The sequence below is a fragment of the Protopterus annectens genome, chromosome 8.part0, assembly GCF_019279795.1.
Source record: "Protopterus annectens isolate FY-2018-M chromosome 8.part0, PAN1.0, whole genome shotgun sequence".
In the NCBI taxonomy this organism is placed as follows: domain Eukaryota; kingdom Metazoa; phylum Chordata; order Ceratodontiformes; family Protopteridae; genus Protopterus; species Protopterus annectens.
The window spans coordinates 846,987,662-847,012,618 of record NC_056741.1 but is presented as its reverse complement, the minus strand read 5'-3'; the positions used below and the strand labels follow the sequence as shown (position 1 = coordinate 847,012,618).

The 24,957-nt window shown below is 42.5% G+C and overlaps 1 protein-coding gene across 1 annotated transcript in view; it reads right to left on the bottom strand.

Moving 5' to 3' along the window:
* Window positions 1-24,957, bottom strand: part of LOC122809104 (mitochondrial carnitine/acylcarnitine carrier protein-like) — a 708,815-nt gene that overhangs the window by 392,647 nt on the left and 291,211 nt on the right. The window contains exon 4 of the mRNA XM_044080345.1: window positions 4,807-4,897. Within this exon, the coding sequence (XP_043936280.1) occupies window positions 4,807-4,897 (91 nt within the window). The remainder of the gene's footprint in view (window positions 1-4,806; window positions 4,898-24,957) is intronic.

Sequence of the window (24,957 nt, the reverse complement as noted above, 5' to 3'; positions counted from 1 at the left end):
GGCCAATTTGCACATCAATGTCCTGGAATTAAGGGCAGTGCTCTTAGCATTGCAAGCCTTTCAATTTCCCCTCCCACCGAGGCAGTTGCAATTCAGACAACATGTCAGTGGTTTGGTATATTAGCAAACAGGGTGGAACCAGATCTTACCCCCTGTGCCAGGAAGCTCTCAGGATATGGCAATGGGCAATATCTTCTAACCACTTTCTGGGTGCAATGCATATCCCTGGGAGTTCCAACGTGATAACAGACAAACTGAACAGATGCATTCTCCTGCCTCATGAGTGGTCTCTCAATCCCAAGGTGGTGATGGAAATTTTCGTCGATGGGGCCAGCCTTGCTGTGACCTCTTTGCTTCCCCAATGAACAATAAATGCAGCAGAAGTTTTGCCATAATCCCCCATCAGGGGGAGTCCCCAAGAGACACTCTCCTTCTCGACTGGCCCTTGGGACTTCTCTACACCTTTCCCCCCTTTCCCTCATGTCCCTGTTCTTAAAAGAAGCCCAAAGGTCGAGAAGCAAAGTGATCCTCATTGCACCTTTTTGGCCCTGACAAGTCTGGTTCTCCTTTCTCTGGCATCACCTGATTCACTGTCCATGGATTCTGGACCCAGTTCCAGACCTGCTGTCTCACCCGCAGGGACTGGTGCACCCCAACCTTTGCAGCCTCAAGCTGACAGCTTGGTTCTTACAATTCCATTAGTTGCCAGGCAGAGTAATATAACTTCCTCAATACAAAAAAATTCTTCTGGATTCTCATAAACCATCCACCAGGAAACTTTATCTTAGCAAATGGAAGAGATTTTCAATTTGGGCAGTACAAATAGTCTAGACCCTTTTTCGGCACCTGTTGAGAAAGTTTTAGAATTTTTAACTTCCCTTTTTGATCACAGAACTTCTGCTTCCACCATCAAAGTTCAATTAGTGGCCATTTCTAATTTTCACAATGGCTACGATGTTCATTCTTTAATTTCCCATTGCTTATTCAAAGTTTTTCTTAAAGGTGCCTTGTGTATAAAGCTTCCATTGAAGGACCCTATATGTCCATGGGATCTGACTTTGGTTTTGCAATCTTTGGTACTTCCACTCTTTGAACCAGCAGCGACTTGCCATCTCAAATTGTTGTCATGGAAAACTCTTTTTCTAGTAGCCATTACTTCTGCCAAGTGAGTTTCTGAGATTCAAGCATTATGTGTGAAACTCCCATATCTGTTTTTTTCATAGGGACAGGGTTTCATTGACAACTAACCCTTCCTTTCTTCCTAAGGAAGTCTCAGAATCTAATATTAATCAAGCTATTGATTTACTCATTTTCTTCCCCAATTTCTCCAATAAAGGCAAATATTGCTTGCATTTATTGGATGTTCACAGACAATTACATTTCTAACTTGACAGGATGAAAAAGTCTAGGAAATTGGACCAGTTATTTGTTTCCCTTTCAGGTCTAACTCTGGAAAGACCTGTCTCAAACGTTACCCTATCAAGACGGCTAAGAGACTGTGTTACCTTCATTTACAATCATAATAACCTCAAGTTACCTGTGCCTATTAAAGCACATTCCACCAGATCAATAGCTACGTCAGCTGTTTTTCACACTAAGGTGTCCATGGATGAAATATGTGCAGCCACAACATGAGCTACTCCACATACCTTTATCACTCATTATAAATTGGATATAGTCTCCAGGGGAAAAGCATCTTTTGGCTCTATGGTTCTCAGGAATATCCTTCCATAAGGCCACCCAGGACCTAAGTAGCTGGGGACTCTGTCCTATTCATCAAGAATGAATGAAGACTGACACCATCAGATAAAGAAGTTATGTTCTTACCATAAAGTCCCATCTGTGTTGTCGATCTTCATTCATTCTTGACACCCCCCCTTCCCCCTCCTACAGATTTCCTCGAGGATTGGACACTTGTTCTGGGAACCTATAGGTTTCACCATGGACATGGCTTCTTCCTTTATATATTTGTTCTTCTGCCATACTATTTGGCTGCAAACGCCTTCTGAGGTAATGGAGAGAGGGGTGTTGTGGGTAGAGTCTTAGCTCTAGAGTTTTTTGGCTGCTGCGAGCAGTATAACGGCCGAGTCAGTTCTGAGGATTGGTACTGAGTTCCATTTGTCAAGAATGAATGAAGATTAACAACACAGGTAGAACGTTATGGTAAGAACATAACTTCTTTTTAGATCAACTTTGGAATATAATAACGTTTTTTTCCATTTATAATAGTGAACAACTTATTAAACTTGAGAATGTACAATGGAAATTCACAATTCACAAGGATCAAATCTCTTAAAAATCTATCTTATTCTGTCAGATGTTTAAAATTAAATGTATTTACTATTAATTACATTCATATAACAGGTAAACTAATAATTGGTTATAGGATTTTCAGGGATGAAATGTTACAAGTTATTTTTGATTTTAATATAAATAATAATGATAAAACTTATAAGCATAGTAAATGCACATTTGAGGTTAAAATAAACCATTCTTCATTAAGATCAAATAACTCAGATACTTTCATGTTTATGGAGCAGGCTTCCTATGGATATAAGGAAATTTGAATCTCTTATAATATTTAAAAGCAACCTGGATGCTTGGTTTGGTCAACAGGTTTACAATCCATATTTAACTCAATCAGCATTCTTGGATGACGTTAGGGCCTAAATGCTGTATACCATAACTTATGACGTTATGAGTTCTACTGAAATTCCATCCTAGTTGATAGTTGTTCTGTCCCATAAATGGATCAGCCCCTGCAGACAGTGTTACACACACAGAAATAATGCATATTCTTTGGAGTCACCTGTAATCACAGATGAACTTTTACTGCTGACGTTAACCATGGTTATCATTTCAGTGTTGCAATTTTCCATAAGCTATTACACAGTGTCTTCAGGTAAAGGGGCTGGCAGGTCAGGATCATGTCCTGAAAACAATAGTTCTAGTACTAGTTCAGGCTTGAAAAGGGTTATTCTAGAATGGTCAACTACCAGTTAACAAACAAACATAAATAAATAAATAAAATGTAAATGGCTACTTTGTAGTTACTTGTCTCCTTCAAGTTTATAATCATAATCGGTCCATTGTCTTTACAGTCAGCTGTTTGCACTTCATACATTGGTTTGCTGGATAAAGTAAGTGCCATGCCAACAGTTCATATAATTTGCCATTTTATTTTTGAGTCCCTGTCTTTTCTAAAGAAATAACATATTTTAAGTGTTTCTGCCAAGTTTCTGAAAGCAATACTACACAAGGACTTCCCATTCCTGGGGCTCCAGTAGCATCTTCCAGATAATCTTGCTGTACACATGAAAGCATTTAATTCCTTTTCTTAAAGTTCAGCTTGCACCAGGAGGAAAGACAGCAGTTACTGCACAGCATGATTTCTGGTCCTCGGTTAGTGAGCACATTTACAGCTGTGAGCTTGAGGAAGGGAAGAAAACTATAGATTTCCATCATTTTACCAGCTACTGAGTAGAATGCTAACACAACAATAAGTTTGCTTTTGCCAAATTCATGCTTTGTTTTATTCCATTCAGTGATAAGCAAAGGACATGCTGAGTATGTATGTGCCAAAACATCACATCTTCTTCTTTCGCCTTTTCCCGGTTAGGGGTCGCCACAACGGATCACGTGTCCGCTCATTGCTAAGGTGATAATTCAAGCTATAGAAGACAGCATGAGGCAGGTTGCAGGAGGGCATTACTTGCAACTACATTATTCATTCCTTGACACAGGTGTGCATCAAAACAGTCAAGGACAAAATTAATACTGACAATGTGTCAGTCAGTATTTTGCATGGGATAATGACACTCTGGTTACCAAGTTTCCTCAAGGACATGGGATATACCTTTATACAAGGTGCATTACTATAGCTGCAATTGAGCTGTTCTGTCCAGTGTTGCCGTCATGCACCACTGCACATAAAGCCTTGGTAAACAGCACCAATGTCGTGTACATTACACTTCAGGTTTACACCAGCTACAAGTATAATTTTATGCAATCCTCCTAACAACAAAACCACAAATGTATGACATATAAAATGTAGAACTTTCACTAAAGCCAGACAACATGCAACATTTCACATTAAGACGGCAGCTAAAAGACCTCTCTCTCTAATTTGTAAATATGAAGTCTATTCTGTAATGCTGATAACATATATTCAAAGTTTAGGACCAAGTACCTTACTACTGCTGAGACCGAAGGATTTCTTCAGATAAAGCTGTTAAAATAAAACTACAGAAAAAGTGCCATGCAAACGTCAGCTTTAAAACATAAATTTCACATAAAGCTTGGGAAGGTGATTCAAAATAATATTTTTTCTTGAGTAGCACTAATTATTTTCTTCCATTTGGGAAGCAAGATGATGAGGTAAGAAGGAGAAAAAAGTTGTAAAGAGGAAGGAAGGAAGAAAGGAAGGGAAAAGACAGATAATGAAACAGAGACAGATAAACAAGGAACAGTAAAGCACAGCTGTTATGAAACTGGGTTACAAAGCAGGTCACCTTGATTTTAGACTTGTTGATCATACTTGCATACACTGTGACCATGCCTTGTTTCGGCCACCTGAAAGGGGACAGATGGCTTCAATAAGCTTGTGAAGTTAATGTACACTTACATACAGAAAAGCATTTCCCAGGCAGCAGGAAAGCCTTGGTACGATTTTAGCAATGTTAGTTTTAATCAGTTGGTCATACTCATCAAGTCTTCTGAAACTGTTTAGAGGGAAACGTGTTCAGATCCTTCCAAAATGGGTGTTAGAAACAGCCACTCTCATACAAATACTAAGAAGGCACTTACCTGCAGCAGACATTTGATCCTTTCTACTGGGGCTAGGACTACGGTGCTGAAGACTCCAGCCAACATACCTGCCGCAAACAACTGAGGATAGCTGTGGGAGCAGAAAGAAAAAAATAAGGCTTGATCCTGGAAGTAATGTACTGCTTGAACCATAAACATTTTTAGAATCTAATGGTTGCAGTGTATCAGTGAATTCTACTGGGGGAAGGGGAGAGGGGTTCAAATCCCTTTGCTCTACTCATGCCTTCTCCGACGGCCTTTCATTTGCTCTTCTGTCTGCTGCCTTGAAGTAATGATAAAACACTCTATTTCATAAGCACTGTAGTCTGAAGTAACATTCATTAAAAATAAATAAATGCTATCAGCAAAGCATTTCAGGTCTTTACCCTTAAAACACTTTTATACAAAGCAACACCTTCTGAGGAGGCATTTATAATATCATCAATCAATATTAAAGCAATCATTCAGTGTGTTAACTTCAAATAAGGATACAAACTAAACTTTTCTCAATATTCTGTGAGGGTAAAATTATGAGCACATCTGGAAAGAGACGAGCAGAACATATAAGAGACATTAATGAAAATTAAAAAAAAACTTTACCACTACATGAAACTGGTGTCATTATTTTGCACAATTTCAAACAGCAGTGCTTGCAAGCTTGGCAAAAACACAAAGGTGGTTGGTTCCTTTGGTCGGAGAGATAGAGTTCTGTTTGGGACCTAGACGACAAGTAATCAACTAGTGATAAATACATGCAAGAAGGGTGATATGCTGGCAACAGCTCCAATTTTAGTTTAGTAGTGTGACATCACTTTTTCTATTATGACTGATGCTCATTAAAGTATGGGCGCTACCACCATGGCAGAGAAGGGTGGTCTGGCTGACTTCAGTTTACTTATGTTTGTTTACCTGAGTACATTACTGATCAAACTGTCCAGTTTCAGGCCCAGTCCAGGATGCAATAAGGAAAACAGTACATGGATTACAAAACCAAAATTCTAGTGGTGCTATATTCAGGCACAATTTCTGAATACAGTCATAAGTTAGACTGAGCAAATTACAATGTAGTAAATGTGTCAGATGATACAGTCCACAGCAGAAAGGCAGAGAACATACACTTGTCTACCAAGCCACATCCATGTGATAACCTTCATGGAACATATGCAGAAATGTGCATGTTCACATGGGAAGGCATAGCAGGCCCTCATGTCTAGCGGTGTACCTGCCATAAGGGAGGAATCAGGGCCAGTAAAACAGAAAAAAAATCATAACTGCCAGGCTGATGGTCATGCCATGGCGAGCTCTCAAACTGGTAATGTGGAAAGAATGGGCAGCAACTAAATGGTTGGCAGGAGAGATTGGATGGGAACAGAAAAATGATTAAAATACATAAAATGTACACGTAATGACATTTAACCATTGAAATGAGAAGTTGACTAGCAAGTTAGTGTTATCCTTCCTTGGTCTCTCAGTGCATTGTGACTATATTTTAATTTTTCTTACACAAAGTTATTCTGGACTACTGCTTTGCCTTTTGTACACATTCTTTAGTAATTAAACAGTTACTGTTTTTTTTTTTTCTGTTTGGTTAACTACAAATGGAATTTGTCTGAAAAGGCAAAGAACACAGAAAAAGGTTAAGGATGTGTTCATGGAGTTGCAAGCAAATGACAACATCAAACGGTACATACAAGCATTTCAAGCATGGGCATTAATGCCCTTGCCTGCCTATATACCAAAACTGTTGTTCCCATAATAAGTGTCCAGGTTGTTCTTAGAATGATCTAAACTAGTTCTTGCTTTAATGTAATTGGGTAGTCTAGTCCATGCATCAGGTGCTCTGTTAGAGAACCAAGTAGTACACTTCTTATTCATACAGAATCTTATGCATAGGTTGCCTGATGATTCTCTACTACTTTTTGATAGCCCCAAACATTCCCAGAGGTAGTTGTCTGCAAATGCCCTATATACCTGAATATGGTTTCCTCTTAAATATCAGTATGATACACTGCACAAGTTCAGATATTTTAGTCTTTCATGTTTGTCTTTTTGTTTGTCTTTTTGGCTTTTCCCGGTTAGGGGTCGCCACAGCGGAACTCCAGTCCGTTAATGATTGGCAGTAGATTTTTTATGGTGCCGAGTTGCCAGCCCGACGCCCAACCTTCAGCGAAGGCACAGCCATTCACGAATGTCTTTCAGAGGCTACTCGACCATGGGGAGGACATTAAATTTTCACATCCATGGATGCTGTTGGTATATTTCCACCATACTCATTCCAATTTACTGATGCTTGTTTTCTTATAAGTTTTCCATACTGTTATTCCATACTCAAGTTTGGGTCCAAAGTAACTAACAATGATTTCTTCATTTCTGATTTCCTACACTTTATACATCCTATAGTTCTATCACTATCATTAACCAACTGGTTGATATGATTAGAAAAGAAGTCAAAGCTGTATCTACCCATATATACAGGTCCTTAAATTTATTTTATTTTACGTTTGTTTACCAGGATGGTCCGACTGGGACAGTTCTCATTTTCAGTGGAGGCCAGGGGAGAAAAGCTCCAGCTTAAGCTTACATACAAATCCTATCAAGTAATAGAAATTATAGACAAAAAAATGAATGTTAACACATTTACAGGATAAAATTAAAAAACGAAATTATATACATAGTATCAAATAGAACAAGACTTTAAACACTTTATATATGGTTGAACTTATAAATGTGGAGGAACATAACATTAGTTAGGAAATTAAGTAGGGAGAATCACTTAGGAAAAGTAGTGCATAGTTAGTAATACTTCCGTTGTCAGAGTTGCAGCTAGGAATGTAACTACTTATTGAGAAGTAGTGTTGCTAGAAGGGATATGTTAACAGAGTTAGTACATACAGCCAAATTGTATAAGTAGTGCTAAGTTAATAATTAACCTGGAGTGTTACATGTGCAAAGCCAAGATTCAAACAAGTGTCTTTTGAGAGATATTTTAAAATGATTAAGATTACTTATGACTCTAATGCAATGCAAATACTAATACTATGTATGCAAATGTATCTACAGTTTCAATCACCATGTGCTGCATTAATAATCACCTTTTAATTTATGTCTCTCGAATCTCATATGCTTACTGTTTGATGTATTTATCATCATACTATTAGCCTGTGCCCAAATGGTCAATTTAGTCAAGGTTTTTTTTGTTTTTTTTTTTTTTTTGCAGACATGCCCTCTCTGTAACACATGTAATCAGTTTACCAAACTGCAGGTCATCTGCATCAGACTATAGAACACCTCAGATGAAAAAGATAGATCTGACAGATACAATCTAAACAAGTATGGGCCTAGGACAGAGCCCTGTGAGACACCCTGACTATAACCAAAAATTTAACTTCTCCAATTGCTGTATGATACTTACCATTTCCTATTTGTAAGCCATGCAACTATCCATCATATCAAGAGTACAGCAATACCTAGTTGTTCTTGTTTATTGATCGGTGTTTTGTGTATGACTCTGTCAAATGCAGAAGTTAAACCTATATAAAATAAAGGATTCACTATACAATCTCGAAATAATGAAATGTCAAATTTTATTATTTCGAGATTGATTAGTCGAAAAACCACATACACGAAAATTAGAAGTTATGTACCTACCATAACGTTCCATGTTAGTTGTCTTCTCTCGCCTTCTTTCTTGCTGGATGGGTTCGGAGCCGATCCTCGGCTCCGACCTGGCACTTGCTAAGCTCGAGAGTCACTTTTACCAGCTCGAGGCAGCCCCATATCCCATGATGTAAGGCGGTAAATACCCAGATCTCGTTTGGTACCTAGAGGGAAAACTACCTAGCATAAAAACTTTCCACTAAGGAAAGAAGAGCAATAAGCCTAAAAAGGCTGTAAGGGGAAACCAGATAACTAAAACTAGAACTAACTGGTGCCCAAAGAAACAAAATCTTCCAGAGCCAAGGAGATCAAGGTCTGTCCAGGCAAGGGGCAGGAGGGAGGTCAGAAAGAAGGAGAGAAGACAACTAACATGGAACGTTATGGTAGGTACATAACTACAAATGTTAAGTTGTCAATCTCGCCTTCATTCTTGCTGGATGGGACCGCGTCCCTAGCACCTATATCCTGGGTGGCTCAATGGAACAGACTCTTGAGAACCGTGGAACCAAAACTGGCTCTATCCCTGGAGGCCAAATCCAATTTGTAATGAGAAACAAAGGTATGAGGAGTGGCCCAAGTGGCTGCTGCACAAATAGTATCTAAGGGTAGCCTAGCCTGAAAGGCTGTAAAAGTGGCTAGGCCTCTAGTGGAATGTGCCTTTGGTTTTGAGCACAGCTGTTTGCCCCTAAGTTGATAAATGTCAGAAATGGTGGAAGATAGCCATCTAGACAAGGTCACTTTGGAAACAGGGAGGCCTTTCTTATTTTCAGCATAAGAAAGAAAGAGCTGATCAGACTTCTTGAATTGTTTTGTTCTGTCCAAATAATATCTGAGTTGGCGGTGAACATCAAGATAATGTAATTTTTGTTCCGATCTGTTGGAATAATTAGGAAAAAATACAGGGAGATCAATGGATTGGTTTAAATTTGTTTTTGAAGCAACCTTGGGCAAAAAGGATGGATTAGTTCTCAAGGATATTATGTCCTTGTGGAAGACCAAATATGGGGGACGAACAGAGAGGGCATGAAGTTCTGACACTCTCCTAGCCAAGGTAATAGCGGCAAGGCAGAGTGTCTTCCACGAAAGAAACTTTAGTGAGCATGAAGCAGCTGGCTCAAAAGGAGGAAGAATTAAGGATGTCAGCACTAGATTTAGGTCCCATTGAGGAGGAGGACTCCTGACAGGAGGTTTGAGGAGAAAAACTCCTTTCAGAAAAGCTCTACAAAGCTTGTGGGACATAATGTTGTGATCTGCAAACCTGACATGAAAGTTCGAGATTGCAGCCAACTGAACTTTGACCGTGGAAGATGAAGAACCCGAGTGAAAGACTTCCGCTAGAAAATCCAAAACTGCATGAACAGGGGCAGTAAAGGGATCTATGTTCCTTGATTTCACCCAAAGGGAGAAACATTTCCACTTGCTAGAGTAAATCCTTCTAGTAGAGGATTTAAGGGAAGCCACTATGATATCCCTAACAGGGTTAGAGATCATAGGAAGCCTGGCTAAGGAAGGAAGTGGAGCAACCAAGCTGTGAGGTTGAGAGAAGGAATGGACCGATGCAGCTGACCCGATTGGTGGATCAGAAGATCTGGCACTGGGTCCAGATGCCACGGCTGCACCAAAAGATGACGATGAAGGAACGGAAACCAAATTTGTCGAGGCCAATACGGAGCAATGAGAATCATTTTGGCTCTCAAAACGGTAGCTTTCTGGAGTATCTGTGGTATCAATGGAAAGGGAGGAAAGGCATAAAGAAGTCCCTGGGGCAAATCTTGGGTAAGAGCATCTCTGGGGGGATGGCCCGGAAGTGGGAAGAGAGAAGAAGGCTGGGCATTTGCTGTTTTGGGGAGTAGCAAAAAGATCGCAACATGGGCGGCCCCACTTCTGAAAAATCTCCTCCACTATAGATTGCTTGAGAGACCACTCATGAGGCATGAGAATAGCTCTGCTCAATCTGTCCGCTAAAATGTTGGTTTTCCCAGGGATATGCGTTGCTACCAGAAACCGATGAGAGGAGATCGCCCATTGCCAAAGTCTGAGAGCCTCTCGACACAAGGGGTAGGACTTGGTTCCGCCTTGCTTGTTGATGTACCACACTACGGACATGTTGTCCGTGTGAACTGCAATTGTTCCCAAGGGAAGAAAGTCGTTGAGGGCTTGCAACATTAAAAGCACTGCTCTCATCTCTAGGACATTTATGTGCAGGTGGTATTTGAATGGTTGCCACGTCTCATGAACCATCCTGCCCTGATAATGACCCCCCCACCCGATCAGGGAGGCGTCCGTAGTGACTGTGGCTACCGGGGCCGGGGAAAAGTACAGTTTTGTACCTACCATAAATGTAGATGTTCGAAGATCCACATTGCTGCAGTCCTTACACTTGGGTAGTCTGCTGTCCTCGGTCGGCCCGAATATCAAAGTATAAGGCTGACGTCGGTCAAGGCGCATTAGACTGACATCAGGACGTCAGGGTACAAATGCGCATGACCGACGTCATATCCTCAGTCTTTTCTTGCCCCAGATGTCAGAAGACCCTAAACAGAAAGGTCAAAACCAAAAGACAGCAAAAAACAACCAACCACCCTTGCACTAAACCTATGTACAATATATACAATATTCACAATATTTACAACCCAACCCACACAACCGCCTCTAACTACAGAGGGGAAGGAGGGAGGGTAAATTGGACTGCAGCAATGTGGATCTTCGAACATCTACATTTATGGTAGGTACAAAACTGTACTATGTTCTTCATCTCACATTGCTGCAGTCCTTACACTTGGGTAGAATCCCAAAGCAGAGGTAAGGGAGGATGGCAAAACTATAAAGCAGTAGGAGCTGCCAAAATGCCCTGTAAAATTGCAGTGGCAAAACCAGCCCTAGATTTAGAGTAAAGTGGAAGGTGATAATGCTTAGAGAAAGTATGCACTGAACTCCAAGTAGCTGCCTCCAAAATATCCTTAGTTGCCACCCCTTAAAAGCTGTAGAAGTGGCAGTAGCCCTAGTGGAATGAGGCCTAATCCCAGCTGGAATCTCCTTACCATGATGGGAATAACAGAAAGCAATACAAAACCCAATCCACTTAGAAATAGTTTGTTTTGACACAGGCTTGCCCTGAGAACCCAAAGCAAATGAAACAAATAACTGCTGAGACTGCCTGAACCCTTTAGTTCTGCTCAAATAATATCGCAACTGCCTGTGTACATCCAAAGTGTGCAAAATCTTTTCCCTTTATTTTGGGGGTTTGCATAAAAAGTAGGCAAATGAATAGTTTGGTTTAGAGCCACACTAGAAACCACTTTAGGCATAAAGGAAGGAGTAATAAAGATACCCTATCCTTATGAAAAATTAAGAAAGGCTCAACTGCCATAAGGGCCTGTAATTCAGAAACCCTTCTTGCAGAGGTAATGGCCAACAAAAGCAGTCTTCCATGATAAATATTTCAACTCGGCAGTAGCTGCAGGCTCAAAAGGTTGTAGAGTGAGTTTCTCCAACACAAAATTGAGATCCCAAGCAGGAGTAGGAGCTCTCGTGGGGTCTTATATTCTTTGCCCCTCTAAGGAATTGCTTAAACAAAGGATGAGAAAACAATGGTGGGTCACAGTCATAGTGAGCAGAAATTGCTGCAGCATGAACCTTAATAGAAGAGAAGGACAAACCTTTGTCCAGTAACTCAGTAAGATATTGAAGAGCCACACTTAAATTAGGCTCAGAAACATCAAAATCCTTCGCTGTACTCCAAAATAAAAATCTCTTCCATTTATCAGCGTACACTTTCCTTGTACTAGGCCTTCTGGCTTCCAAAATAACATTCAAAACTTGCTGTGGAAGCTGAGACCCTCCAGGATTCAAAACAGAATATGCCAGGCTGTTAGGTGAAGAGAGTGAAGTTTGACATTGAGTAAATGACTGTTCTCCTGAGACAGCAGGTGCGGAATCGAAGGTAAAGGCCATGGAGGCTCCCGTACCAGACTTCTCAGTAATGGGTACCAGTGCTGTCGAGGCCAATCTGGAGCTATCAAAATCATCCTTGGCTTGTCCTGTCTGACCTTCAGGAGTACCTTTGGGAGGAGAGGCAGAGGTGGAAAGGCATACACATGAAGCTTGCTCCAATTGAATGAAAGAGCATCCACTTTCCAAGCTGTGGGATGAAACCTTTTTGTGCAAAACTTTGGCAGCTGGTAATTTTGTGGAGAAGCGAACAGATCTATGTCTGGAGTTCCCCATAACACTGTCAATTTCTGAAATACATGAGGATCCAATTTCCACTCGTGGGGATCCATAATTTGTCTGCTCAACACATCTGCTAAGGAGTTCTGTGCTCCGGCAGAAACCTTGCCTGAAGATTTAGCTGTAAACTGAGAGCAGTCTCCCACAAAATCATTGCTTGTCTGCATAGAGGATAAGAATGTGTTCCCCCTTGCTTGTTGATGTACCACATGACAGTTGTGTTGTCTGTTAGAACCAACACCTGCCCTGGAAAAAGTAAATCCTTGAAAGCTATTAATGCAAATTGGACTGCTAACATCTCCTTCAAGTTGATATGTAGATGTTGAAGTCTGGCAGGCCACGTGTCTTGTACCCACTTTCCATTTAGATGAGCTCCCCAAGCTTTGTCTGAGGCATCTGTCGTTAGAATCTGACTCGCCTCTGGCCGGGTCACAGAGAGTCCCTTGTTTAGGTGACATTCCTGAGCCCACCACAAAAATTCCTTTTGAATGCAAGGTATTATTTGAATGACAGTGTCCATATCTTGGCAGTGCTGTGTCCATACATTTTGAGATACCATTGTAGCTTCCTCATATGCAGTTTGGCATTGGGAAGCACCAGAATACAAGATGCCATGAACCCCAAGGCTTGAAGGACTGTCCTTGCAGTCAGCCTGGACTGATGAGACAATTGATGGAAGTACAGAGAAAGATTCTTTTGTTTGTCCGGGGTCAAAAAGGCCATCTGGGATGCTGTATTCAGTCTCACACCCAGAAAGCACATGTCCTGAGAGGGTACTAGACTGGACTTTATTTCGTTCACAGAATACCCCAGGCATCTTAGCACTGCTATCACATAGTGTAAATGATGAAGAAGTTCGTCCTTTCCTTGGGCCAGAATCAGGCAATCGTCCAAATAAGGATAGATCTGTATTCCTCTTAGCCGGAAGAAAGCTATCACTGGAGCCAGAACCTTCGTGAACACTCTGGGCGCAGTAGATAAGCGAAAGGGCAATGCAGAGAACTGATAATGAGAAGTCCCAGCTCGAAAACGTAGATACTTCCTGCAACTTAGTCTGATAGGAACATGAAGGTAAGCCTCCTTGAGATCCAGAGTCACCATCCAGTGATCTTTGCCCAGCAGAGGTAAAAGCTGTTGTAACGTCAACATTTTGAACTTGGGAATGTCCAGATAAGTGTTAAGGATAGATAAATCCAGAATTGGTCTCCACGTGTTCCCCTTCTTTGGTACTAGGAACAGGCGAGAATAAAATCCTAGGCCCACTTCTGGCAGAGGGACGGTTGTATGGCCCCTATTTGGAGCAGCAGAGAAATTTGTTTGTGAGCCTCTAGTCTTTGCTGAGGAGGAACGTCCGGCATGCCTTTGAAAGGAGGCAAGGTATGGAAATAAAACCTGTAACCTTGGTGTATGATATCTAATACCCATCTGTCTTGGGTAATCAAACTCCAATTTTCCTTGAAGAGTGCCAACCTTCCTCCCAAAGGTGCTGCCATGCGAGAAGGATCTGGCAGCTGAAAAGGTAGGTCATTGGGCCTGTTTACGAAAGGTCTGGCCCCTGCCCTCACCGAAGAATGTGCAGGAGAACTCCTGTTCTAGGTCTAAAGGAGCTCTGAGCTCTGCCCCTACCACGTCTAGATCTACCCCTAGACTGTGAATCATAAGAAGTCACGTCCACCCCTTAGCAGGCCAATTCCTACTAAACTTGGAGGCTGAACTTGCAAAAATCTTTAACAGTCTGCATAGACTTAGCCTTGTCCTCCATTTTCTTCAAGACTGACTCTACAGGTGAACCAAACAACACATCAGACTGTAAAGGAGCATCCAAAATCCTTGTCTTAACATGTTCAGATAAATTCTGATCCCTCAGCCAGGCGTGCCTGCGAAGAACTGACCCAGTGGCAGCCACCCTAGACGAGGCCTGTACAGCATCAAAACCACATTGTAAAGAATGCTTCCCCACCTGTTCAGAAACATGTACTAAATCTTGCAATTCCTTACACTCAATGCCTTCCGCCAGAGCATCTACCTTAGACTTCAATTGAGAAAGAAGATAGTTTTGATATTTCAACATGTGAAACTGGCAATTCAAAGCCCTCATAGCTAAGGTGGAAGAAGTATAGACTTTCTTTCCCCATCTATCCAAAGCTCTGGCCTCTTTATCAGGAGGAACCGGATTTTTCACAACAGAGGCCTTGACCCCCTTAGGTCCCTGACTAACAGTTTCTGGGTCCGCCCTAGGACTCTTATAAAGATATTTATGAGCCTCAGGCACCCTGTAATACCTATCCGGTTTAACAGGAGCAGGAGGCAAAGAATCAGGATTAAGAGAAGCCTCTGCAAACACATCTTCCACAACATCCAGAACAGGAGGTATAGCCAAAGGCCTATGCTGGGGTAAAAGCAAAAATTCCCTAAGCCTTTTCCTGGAATCAGACATGTCCTGACCTTCCCACTTGATATGTTCCCTCATGGAATGAAGAGTCTCTGAAAAGAAAAATCCTCTGGAGGAGAAGCAGAAGGAGTTGAATCATCTGCATCAGAATCAGAATAAGGAGAGTACTCCTGCAAGTCTTCAGCCGAAGACTCTGAAACATCTGAAGCCTGCTCAAAACTCCCCAACTCTGGTTCCACCCTAGGCCTCTTATCTGGAGGGGGCAAAGAACCTCTAATCAAAGTAATTAAATCCTCTGCCATTTTAAGCATGTGCTTCTTGGGCACAGATCCCGTAGAACTAGGAGTGACCCCCACAGAAGCTAAACCTGGCCTGCCTCTGGGAGAAGCCTTAGAAACAGAAGGAGAGGGCCTAACCACCTTAGGAAGGGAGGGGAGTACAGTAACCTGAGAAGCCCCTTCAGCCTGACCTGCCTCCTGAGAGGCCACATCCTGCAATAATAAAGTCTCCCCCTGGGACTCCAGAGAAGCCTCCGGTGGAACCACCGGTTCCACTGACGCCTCTAAAGAACCGGCGTCTGGTACGGACGACTCTTCTTGCCTGGGTTTAGCTGCTTTGTCTTTGTGCTTCTTCGAAGAAGCGGGCGTCGGAGCATCCGACAGCATCTTATAATTACACCGCTTCCCAAAGACCAACCTGGCACAATCTAACCTTCGCTTAATAGTGCGCTTATTGAACCTAGCACAAAAGCGACACCCAACAACGTCGTGCTCAGGCCCCAAACAAGGAATACACAAAGTATGATAATCTCTATGCGGTATCTGTTTCCCACAAGAAATACAGTTATTCACTTTTTCTGACATCCGGTAAACCACTGAGGCAAGAAAAAACTAAAATGTTCCCCAACGGGGTACTTAGCCAACTTTGACTCGGTCTGAAACTCCGAATTCAAAAAATTTCAGAACGCCGAACGGCACTTGCAACGCTGCTTCTGCATCGGACCATGCGGCAAAAAAGACTGAGGATATGACGTCGGTCATGCGCATTTGTACCCTGACGTCCTGATGTCAGTCTAATGCGCCTTGACCGACGTCAGCCTTATACTTTGATATTCGGGCCGACCGAGGACAGCAGACTACCCAAGTGTAAGGACTGCAGCAATGTGAGATGAAGAACATCAAAGGGTCTGCCCTGATGGACCTGGGGAGAAGAAATCCACCAGGATAGGTGGTTTTTGCAAGTTTGTGTCACCAGAATCTGGTGACACATGGGAAGCTGTTGGAAGGACCATTGGGTGAACAACATCCATTGAAGGAGACGCATGTAAAAACGGGCCAAAGGAAGAAGAGTAATGGCAGATGCCATGAGGCCCAATACTTTTAGGACCAGTCTGGCTTGCACCTTTTTGCTGGCAAGGATGATCCGCACATGGTTTTGGATATTTAGGATTCTCTGGCTTGTGAGGTTTGCTGACATCCAAACAGTGTCTAAATTTGTGCCTATAAAAGTAATAGACTGGCAGGGCAATAAGGAGGATTTTTCGTAGTTGATCGAAATTCCTAATTGAGTGCAGAGATTTAGGGTGTAATCTCTGGCTTGGAGAAGTTGATGCCTGGTGGTGGCTGAGAGGAGCCAGTCGTCGAGATACGGAAACACCTGGAATCCTTGACGTCTCAGGTGAGCCGTGACCACTGCCATGCATTTGGTGAACACTCTGGGGGCTGTAGTGAGACCAAAGGGCAGGGCTCTGAATTGAAAATGACTGGACCCCAGCCAGCGGAGAAACCTTCTGGGCGTCTGTGGATTTTTATGTGATAGTACGCATCCTGAAGATCTATTGAGCACATCCAGTTGTCTTTGCCCAAGAAGGGCAAAATCGATTGAAGTGTGACCATCCGAAATCTTGTCTTTTCACAGACTTGTTGAGTCTGCTGAGGTCCAATATTGGTCTCCAATCTCCGTCTTTTGGGAACCAAAAGAACCTTGAGTAGATTCCGGCTCTGAATGGTCTGTTGGAACTGGCTGAATGGCCCTTTTTTGTAGAAGCTTTGATACTTCTAATTTTGCGATTTCCCTTAGACCGGGTGGAACATCTGGAAGGGAATTTTTGTGAGTGAAGGGACTTTCCTCGAAAGGAATCTTGTAACCCTCGGATATGATCGACTGTACCCATTTGTCTTGTGAAAGGGAAAGCCAGGCTTCTGGGTACAGCGATAATCTTCCCCCGACTGCCTCCAAGGATGGACAATCAGGCAACACCTCAGGGATGCTGGAAGGGCTTGTCAGAGAGAGGCTCTCTGCTGCCCTGGTTCTGGACCCCTCTGCCCCTAGGGCGGCGTCTATTATTATTACCCCCTCTGCCTCTAGGGGTAAACTGACCACGTGTGTCCGGTGTGACTACCTGAGATTTATGGAACCACATCTTTCCCACCTTCTGTCCTTTAGGGTAAGGCCTAGAAGGGGTGGAAAAACGGACTCCTATGGCAGAAAGAGTCTTGCCGTCTTGCTCACACTTGGTCAACGTATCCTTCACCTGAGGACCAAACAATGTTGACCCATCGAAGGGAGAGTTTGTGAAGGACGCCTTAAAGGGATCTGCAAAATTACAGAGCCGCATCCAGGACTGACGTCTAAGAGCCACTCCTGTCCCTGCAGCTCTACTCGCTCCATCTGCTGCATACGAAATCAGTCGCATGGAGGAGTTGGTTATGGAGTTAAGGATTCCTAGCTGAGAAGCAATCTTGTCCTGAGCCCCTGCAGCTGTAGGATCCTGTACTACTTCACCTAATTCTTTAAGGATGTCCCTTTGAAGTCTGGTGAAGTGACATAAATAATTCAGCGAACGCATGGCAAAGGTCGCTGAGGAAAACATCCGCTTACCATATCTGTCCATGGTCCTAGAATCCTTGTTAGGAGGATGGACTGGTACGGAAGGATCTGCAAGTTCCTTCTTGGTGGCGGCCGCCACCACCATGGCATCAACAGGGACACCTTTGTAAGAAATTGTTTCGGAAGGGGCTGTAATAAATTTAGAAGGCCTCCTGGGAACTGGTTCCACGGAATCAGGAGATGCCCACGCCTTCGAGCTATCACCTCCATGAGGGGTCGAAGGCGGAGACACCCAGGAGGTGGAGGGTCGAGATCCAAGCCTCTAGGTATACCGACTCATCCTCGGAGGGATTAATGGAGGCCAGTTTCCCCTCTGTTTTAGGAGTTCTAGGATGTCTGAAAAGAGACATCCTCAGAGGATCTTGGGGACCCTCCGACTCATCTAAGTCGGTATCTGAAGTAGTAGACTCAGGGGAGTCTAGGTGCTTCCTCTTACAGGTCCTCTTCTGGAGGATCTCCTGATGGATCAGGAGAATCCTCGGAAGAGGGGGTTCTTCCCAGTGGGGAAACCTGAGGCGGTGGATCTCTCGGTCCGGGAGCAAAAGAGTGGGAAGAGACATTAACAGGTACCATAGAGGGAGGAGCTAAGGGGATAGACTGCTGACTGAGCCCAGGGGCCAGCACACTCCTCATCACCTCGAAGGCTCCCCTCCCAGGGAGATCCGAGAGAACCCCACTCCGAAGAAACAGGGACTCCCGGGCCCGCCGAAAGGGAAGGCTCCGAGGCAGATGTCGGGGCCGAGCTCACCAAGGCCGAAGCCCCGAGGGGAAGAGCAGGGACGGACAAGGGTCCAATGCCACTCACCCCCTCGGAGCAGACCAGGGAAGCCCGACCACCGGATCCCTCCAAGGATGGTCTCGAGGAGGAGATAAGAGTAGAAGCTGAAGGAGCAGAAAGGGGTGGTATCTGCCCCGCAGCCGTAGCAGTGACTATTCTCATAGACTCCGGCTCCGAGCTCTGGAGGAGAGTCAAGGAGGAACTTGAAGAGGGTGTGGACTAGTAGTCGCCTGATGAGATGGACTATGAAGCATTTGGGCTAGTGCCTGTGATTTTAACAATCTGCTTACCACTCTCTCCAAATCATGGTCTGAGAGCCTGGAAGACCTAGATGATCAGCTCTGATGGCTCCGCTCCGAAAGAAGAGGAGAGGTCGGAGCCGACAGTATCGGCTCCAAAGAGGGAGACCTGGACCGCTTCCTCGATGGAACCATCGAGCCGAAGAACCTCGGTTCCAGACGGAGCCGACAACTTATCAGCTCAAGCCTGGTCAAAGATGTATCGGCTCCGCCGGAGCCGATACAGGCAGGAAATAATGGTATCGGAGCCGGCCCCGATGAAAGTTATAGACACATGGTGGTCGGAGCCAGTCGGAGCCGACACCAATGTGGCAGAAATATCGGCACCGATAGCCATCAGTGCCGAAGATTTAGTCAAAATAAGATCGGCTCCAGCCGGAGCCGATCTCGACTCCAAAGGAGTCGGAGCCAGGGCTGAAGGCTTAGTAGCAGAATAATGGGCCTTGGAGGTCTTAGAGGGCTTGCCTGAAACAGACTTGGCCGGGGAGCCCTCCGGTTTAAGTAGTCCTCTTAAAATTAATTTATTTCTCCTTTCCTGCAGGACTCTCTGGCTGAAATAGTGACAAATAGCACAGGAGTCCTGCAGGTGGAGAGGTCCCAGGCAATAGACACAAGAAGTGTGACCGTCTGTCACAGACATCTTCTGACAGCACGAGTCACACTTCTTGAAGCCTGAGACCCTCTGTTCTTTGGACATAGTGAGTACACACACAACACACTACTCACACAGTCCCAGATTCAGAAATTTTAACTTAAAATGGGGAAAAAATAAACCCACACACACACCCTGACAGGAAGGGATGGGAGGGGATTGAAGGCCCGACTAAATAAAAACAACTAGGGAAACAGTAAAACTAGAGCTAGAGACCCTACAACTATCTAAAAGTGACAAATAAACTAATATATGAGTGAAAAATTAGGAATGGGGTGACTAAAATTTGTATAACAAATTACTTACCAAGAGCTGGCAAAAGGAGTACCTCATCAGCGAAGCGGCAAACGAGATCTGGGTATTTACCGCCTTGCATTATGGGATATGGGGCTGCCTCGAGCTAGTAAAAGTGACTCTCGAGCTTAGCAAGTGCCGAGTCGGAGCCGAGGATCGGCTCCGAACCCATCCAGCAAGAATGAAGGCGAGATTGACAACTTAACATCCCACAATCACGAATACTACAATCTCGACCATTCACACACACACACAAACCAGGACATAATCACACACACACATACACCTGCCTAACTAAACAAACATAACAACACAAACAAACACACATAACCTACCTATAAACAGGGGGGCAAACCCCCCTGCACCCCCCACACACACCCTACTTATATATTCTAACTCCGAGGTCGCACTAAACACACAACAAACACCACCGCACACACTCACATACGCTAAAATCCCTACCCATTATCTTCAAACACGCAACACTTACCTGAAACCCCAGATAAATCCACAAACCGCACCACACATCACGAACGCGACACCACGATAGCGGCGGATTCGACATTTGCAGATTCAGCATTGTGTAGTTTCGGTTAACTGCACTTTCCACTATTAGGTCTTGACGTACTGAATTTCGACATTTCAGTACATTGAGATTGTCTAGTGTAATCAAAATTAAATCACAGCACAATTTCGTTCACAGCTATTATTATATTGTTATAGAATATCATGTTACAGATGGTCATAGATCTATTTTCAGCATATACATGCTAACATACAGTTTCAAGTCCCAACCTTTCCAGTTCTGACAAAAACTTATCCACTATTACCTTCTCCATTATTTTTCCGCAACATGAAAGTACACTTAAAGGGTCTGTGTGAGTCAAGGTTTGTCCTACTCCTCTTTCCCTTAAAGACAGAATTAATAAGTGAATGTTTCCAATCTTGAGGAATCTCTTCATATTCATATGACCTAGTAAATATATATAATGGTCCTGTAAGTTCTTCCTGAAGTATTCTTAGGTCATCGTTACTAATTTCACCTCCACACTGTACTTTGCTTGGATCCAGTTTGCATAGTTCTTTTTCAATATAATCTAATTTGATTTCAGTGTTGAGGTTACCTGGATATCACTAGGACAACTTATCCGCCCCTTTGTGGAGCTAAATTGTTTGGCATAAGATTTTGTAAATATATCTATAATCTGTTGTGTCTGAGAATACATTTTAGAATCTACACACATTTTATCAATTTGTATATATTTTACTCCTTCCACATCTTATGTATCTATAAAATGGTTTTCTATTATGCTCTATATCTTTATATAAATTTTCTTCACATTTTTCTTGAGCTTGTCTCTCACTATGCTTAATTTGTTGGTCCAGCGTGCTCATTTCAGTTTTCAAAGTTATAGATCTTCCTATTTTCCATTTCTTATAGTTTTGTCTCTTACCTTAATCAAGTATTTTGTTCTTATGAAAATATATCCTTCTGACATTGTGCGCCTAGATCCTGATGTTTAGTATTTTTTTTTTACTTTCCTGCATTCAAACAATTTCTCTTTCAAAACTCTCCATATTCCTTTTGCATTTTTTCCAGTGAATGTATCACTCCAATCAATTTTACTTAGTGACTGTTTTGCTTCTATATAATCTGTTATTAATGTTGTGTGCACTGGTTTAGATTTCAGTTTGGCAGAATTATCTAGCAACAAATTAACCTTTATAACCCCATCATCACTGCACATCAACGGTGGTAAAACGTGACATGAAGTAACAGTAATTTCTTAAGGGAAGGAAACAATGCCTAGTGTATTCCATTCCCTGGTATTTTTTTACTCTGAAGCAGTTGTTCCTGAACATATACTGTGAATAGTGTCCTTATCAATGTTGTTGAATCAATATTACTCCAGTCTGTTTCTGTTAAATTCAAGTCCCCAGCCACTATTATTCTTCCCTCCTGAGTTTCATGCAAGAATTGTATGAGTTCCTCTAGGTCATCAGCACTTGACGTTGGTGGTCTATACATCCCAACAATTGTTATATGTTCCAGGGATGTCTTTATTGTCATAGTTACACAATCTATAGTATTGTTGTTATCACTGAATATGTAATAATCACAGATCTCATAACTATCTTTAATCTCTATCATAACACCTCCACCTTATTTTTGTTACAATGCTTGTTATAATAAAACATTTATACCGTGACAGAACATGTTTCAGTCATTGTTTCACAAACAATAACATCGATCTTGTAGGACTGTAGCAAGTTTTCCAATAAAAAGCTTTATTATTAATGCTCCTGGTATTTACAACCATCAGAGATGAATCAAATGTTGCTACCTGTGAAATGTTAAATTTTCAAACTGACAAAAATCCTGCCTTGTGTTTGTCAAATATTGCAAAATGTCTGCTGCAAAATTCTCTTCCCTGATCTTGACAAGTGCATGCCATCCTGTCTGAACACATATGCCCAAAATTGGGCTCAGATGCTTCTACACATTTCTATTTTTTAAAACAGGACATTTTTTTCATGTAGGTATTTACCCCCAAATTATTGTCATTCACAGTGAACTGACTCTCCTTTCTATATGTGATTTGTGAAAAATATGTTGCAATGCCTTTATAAGCTATGCTATCTAAGGGGGCTGTAAAAGTTCCCTACTAACAGTCAGAGAGTCCTTGAGGATGAGATCATTTGTACTGACATGAATAAAAACAGATCCTTACTTCCTTACATTAAGGCATTTCTAAAGCCTGTCTCACATCATCTATTTTTGCTCCTGGCAAGCGTAACACTATTCAGTGTTCACTATCTTCTCTGTAAATGCAAGTATCTTTTCCTGCACTAACTGAATCTCCAATTACAAGAACATGTTTTTCTGACTAGATCTGAAGAATCTTCAACTTCTAATTCAGTAATATCTGCTCTTTCAATTCTTACAAAGGAATGACATTCATCACCATTAGTCTTATTAATCCCACTGTTTTCATTGTTTATTACATTTGCAAGCATACCGTTTTCATCCAGCTGGCTTTGTACATCCACATCTTGAGCCATGTTGTCAACACCTGATTTACTCCTTTTTTCTTACAGTAAAGTTCTTCAGACGTTCCACATTCAATTTTGATTTCTTGATTTTCACTTGCCCCATTGTCTCTTTTTTCTACCTTCCCCTTTGGAAAAAAAATGATGCCTTTTTCTGTAGACTGAAGGTTTTCTGACAGAAAAATGTTATCATTCCCTGTAATCTCTGTGTTACATAACAAAGAAGTGTCCTTCTTAGTATGTGTTCTCTTTGCTTTACAGACATTTATCAGACTCTTTTTGTTCATTGCTATCTGTTGTGAACTTCTGACTGCCTTTCTTTCTTTTATTTCCTTCTATATGCTCTGAATCCTCAGATTGCTGAATAAGTGTATCCAGAATTCCAAAGTTGTCAGTGGCATTATCTTGTCTCATAGGGGTTGAGTGATCTTTATAGACAATAGACACTTCCTATCCTAAATGTGTTCTATTTGCTCTTTGCCTATTATTTATCTCCTCAGTCCTGTCATTAATGTATGTAACAGAATGACTGACTTTAACAATTGGCTTAGTTTCTGGTGTCATTCCAAGAGGATCCAGTATCCGACAGCTTGGGAAGACACGACTGACAAACCAAGATGCTTTGCTAGAGATGGCATACATCTGTCTTTCTTGGGCTTCAGGCTCCTGACAAGGGCTTTTGCCTCCCCCACAGTACATTTTTTAGGCAATGCTATAAGGTCAAAACTATCAATACGAGAATTTCATTAAAATGCAAATTAAAGGTCATGCTGCTAAATGCTAGGAGTCTAATGAAACTGCACTCATTGTAATCATTCTTAACCCTGGAAGATGCTGACATTTGTGCAGTCACAGAAACCTGGTTCAAAGCTGCGTAAAGCACCCCAGCCATACCAGGTTACTCATCCTATCATACATTCAGACCCCAAACTGTGGGCAGCAAAGCAAAAGAAGGTGGAGTTGCAATATATATAAAAGACATACACACCTCCAGGCTGATTAAACAGCATGACGCACAGGAGACACTCCAGGTGCAGTTAACTATTGACAAGACCCCTACTCAAATCATAGCTAGCTAAAGGCCCCTAACTTTGACTCAAGATGCTCACTCCACCTATCTGGACCTCTTCGAATCTATCAGAATACAACCCTTTACCCTGATCCTGAGTAATTTTTACTATCCAACCATAGACTGGAAGAACTACTCATGCCAAAACACAAATGTCCAGAGATTCCTTGATTTCGTCAATACAAATGCCTTGGACCAGCTGGTCAACATCCCCACAAGAGGTGAAAATATCTTGGACTTGGTATTAGCCAACATGAGTAACCACTGCAGCATCCCTACATATCATCCTCCCTGGTACGATCCGACCACAAAGAGGTCACTTTCGAAGTCACCATCTCCCCTGACCCCCCCCCCAGCTAGGGTCATCATCATCATCATCTTTCGGCTGTTCCCATTAGGGATCGCCATAGTGGATCATCTGTTTCCATTTCTTCCTGTCCTCTGCATCTTGCATCTTTCATCTGTCACACCAACCACCTGCATGTCCTCTCTCACCACATACATAAACCTTATCTTAGGCCTTCCTCTTTTCCTGTTACCTGGTAGCTTCATCCTTAGCATCTTTTTCCCAATATACTCAGCATCCCTCCTCAGCACATGTCCAAACCAATGTAATCTTGCCACTCTGGCTTTGTCTCCAAACCTTCCAACCTGGGCTGACCATTTAATATACTTATTCCTAATCCTGTCCACCCTCGTCACACCCAGTGCAAATCTTAACATCTTTCACTCTGTAACATCCAGCTCTAACTCCTGCTTTTTTGTCATTGCCACTGTCTCCAACCCATATAACATAGCTGGTCTCCCTACCCTCTTGTAGACCTTCCCTTTCACTCTTAC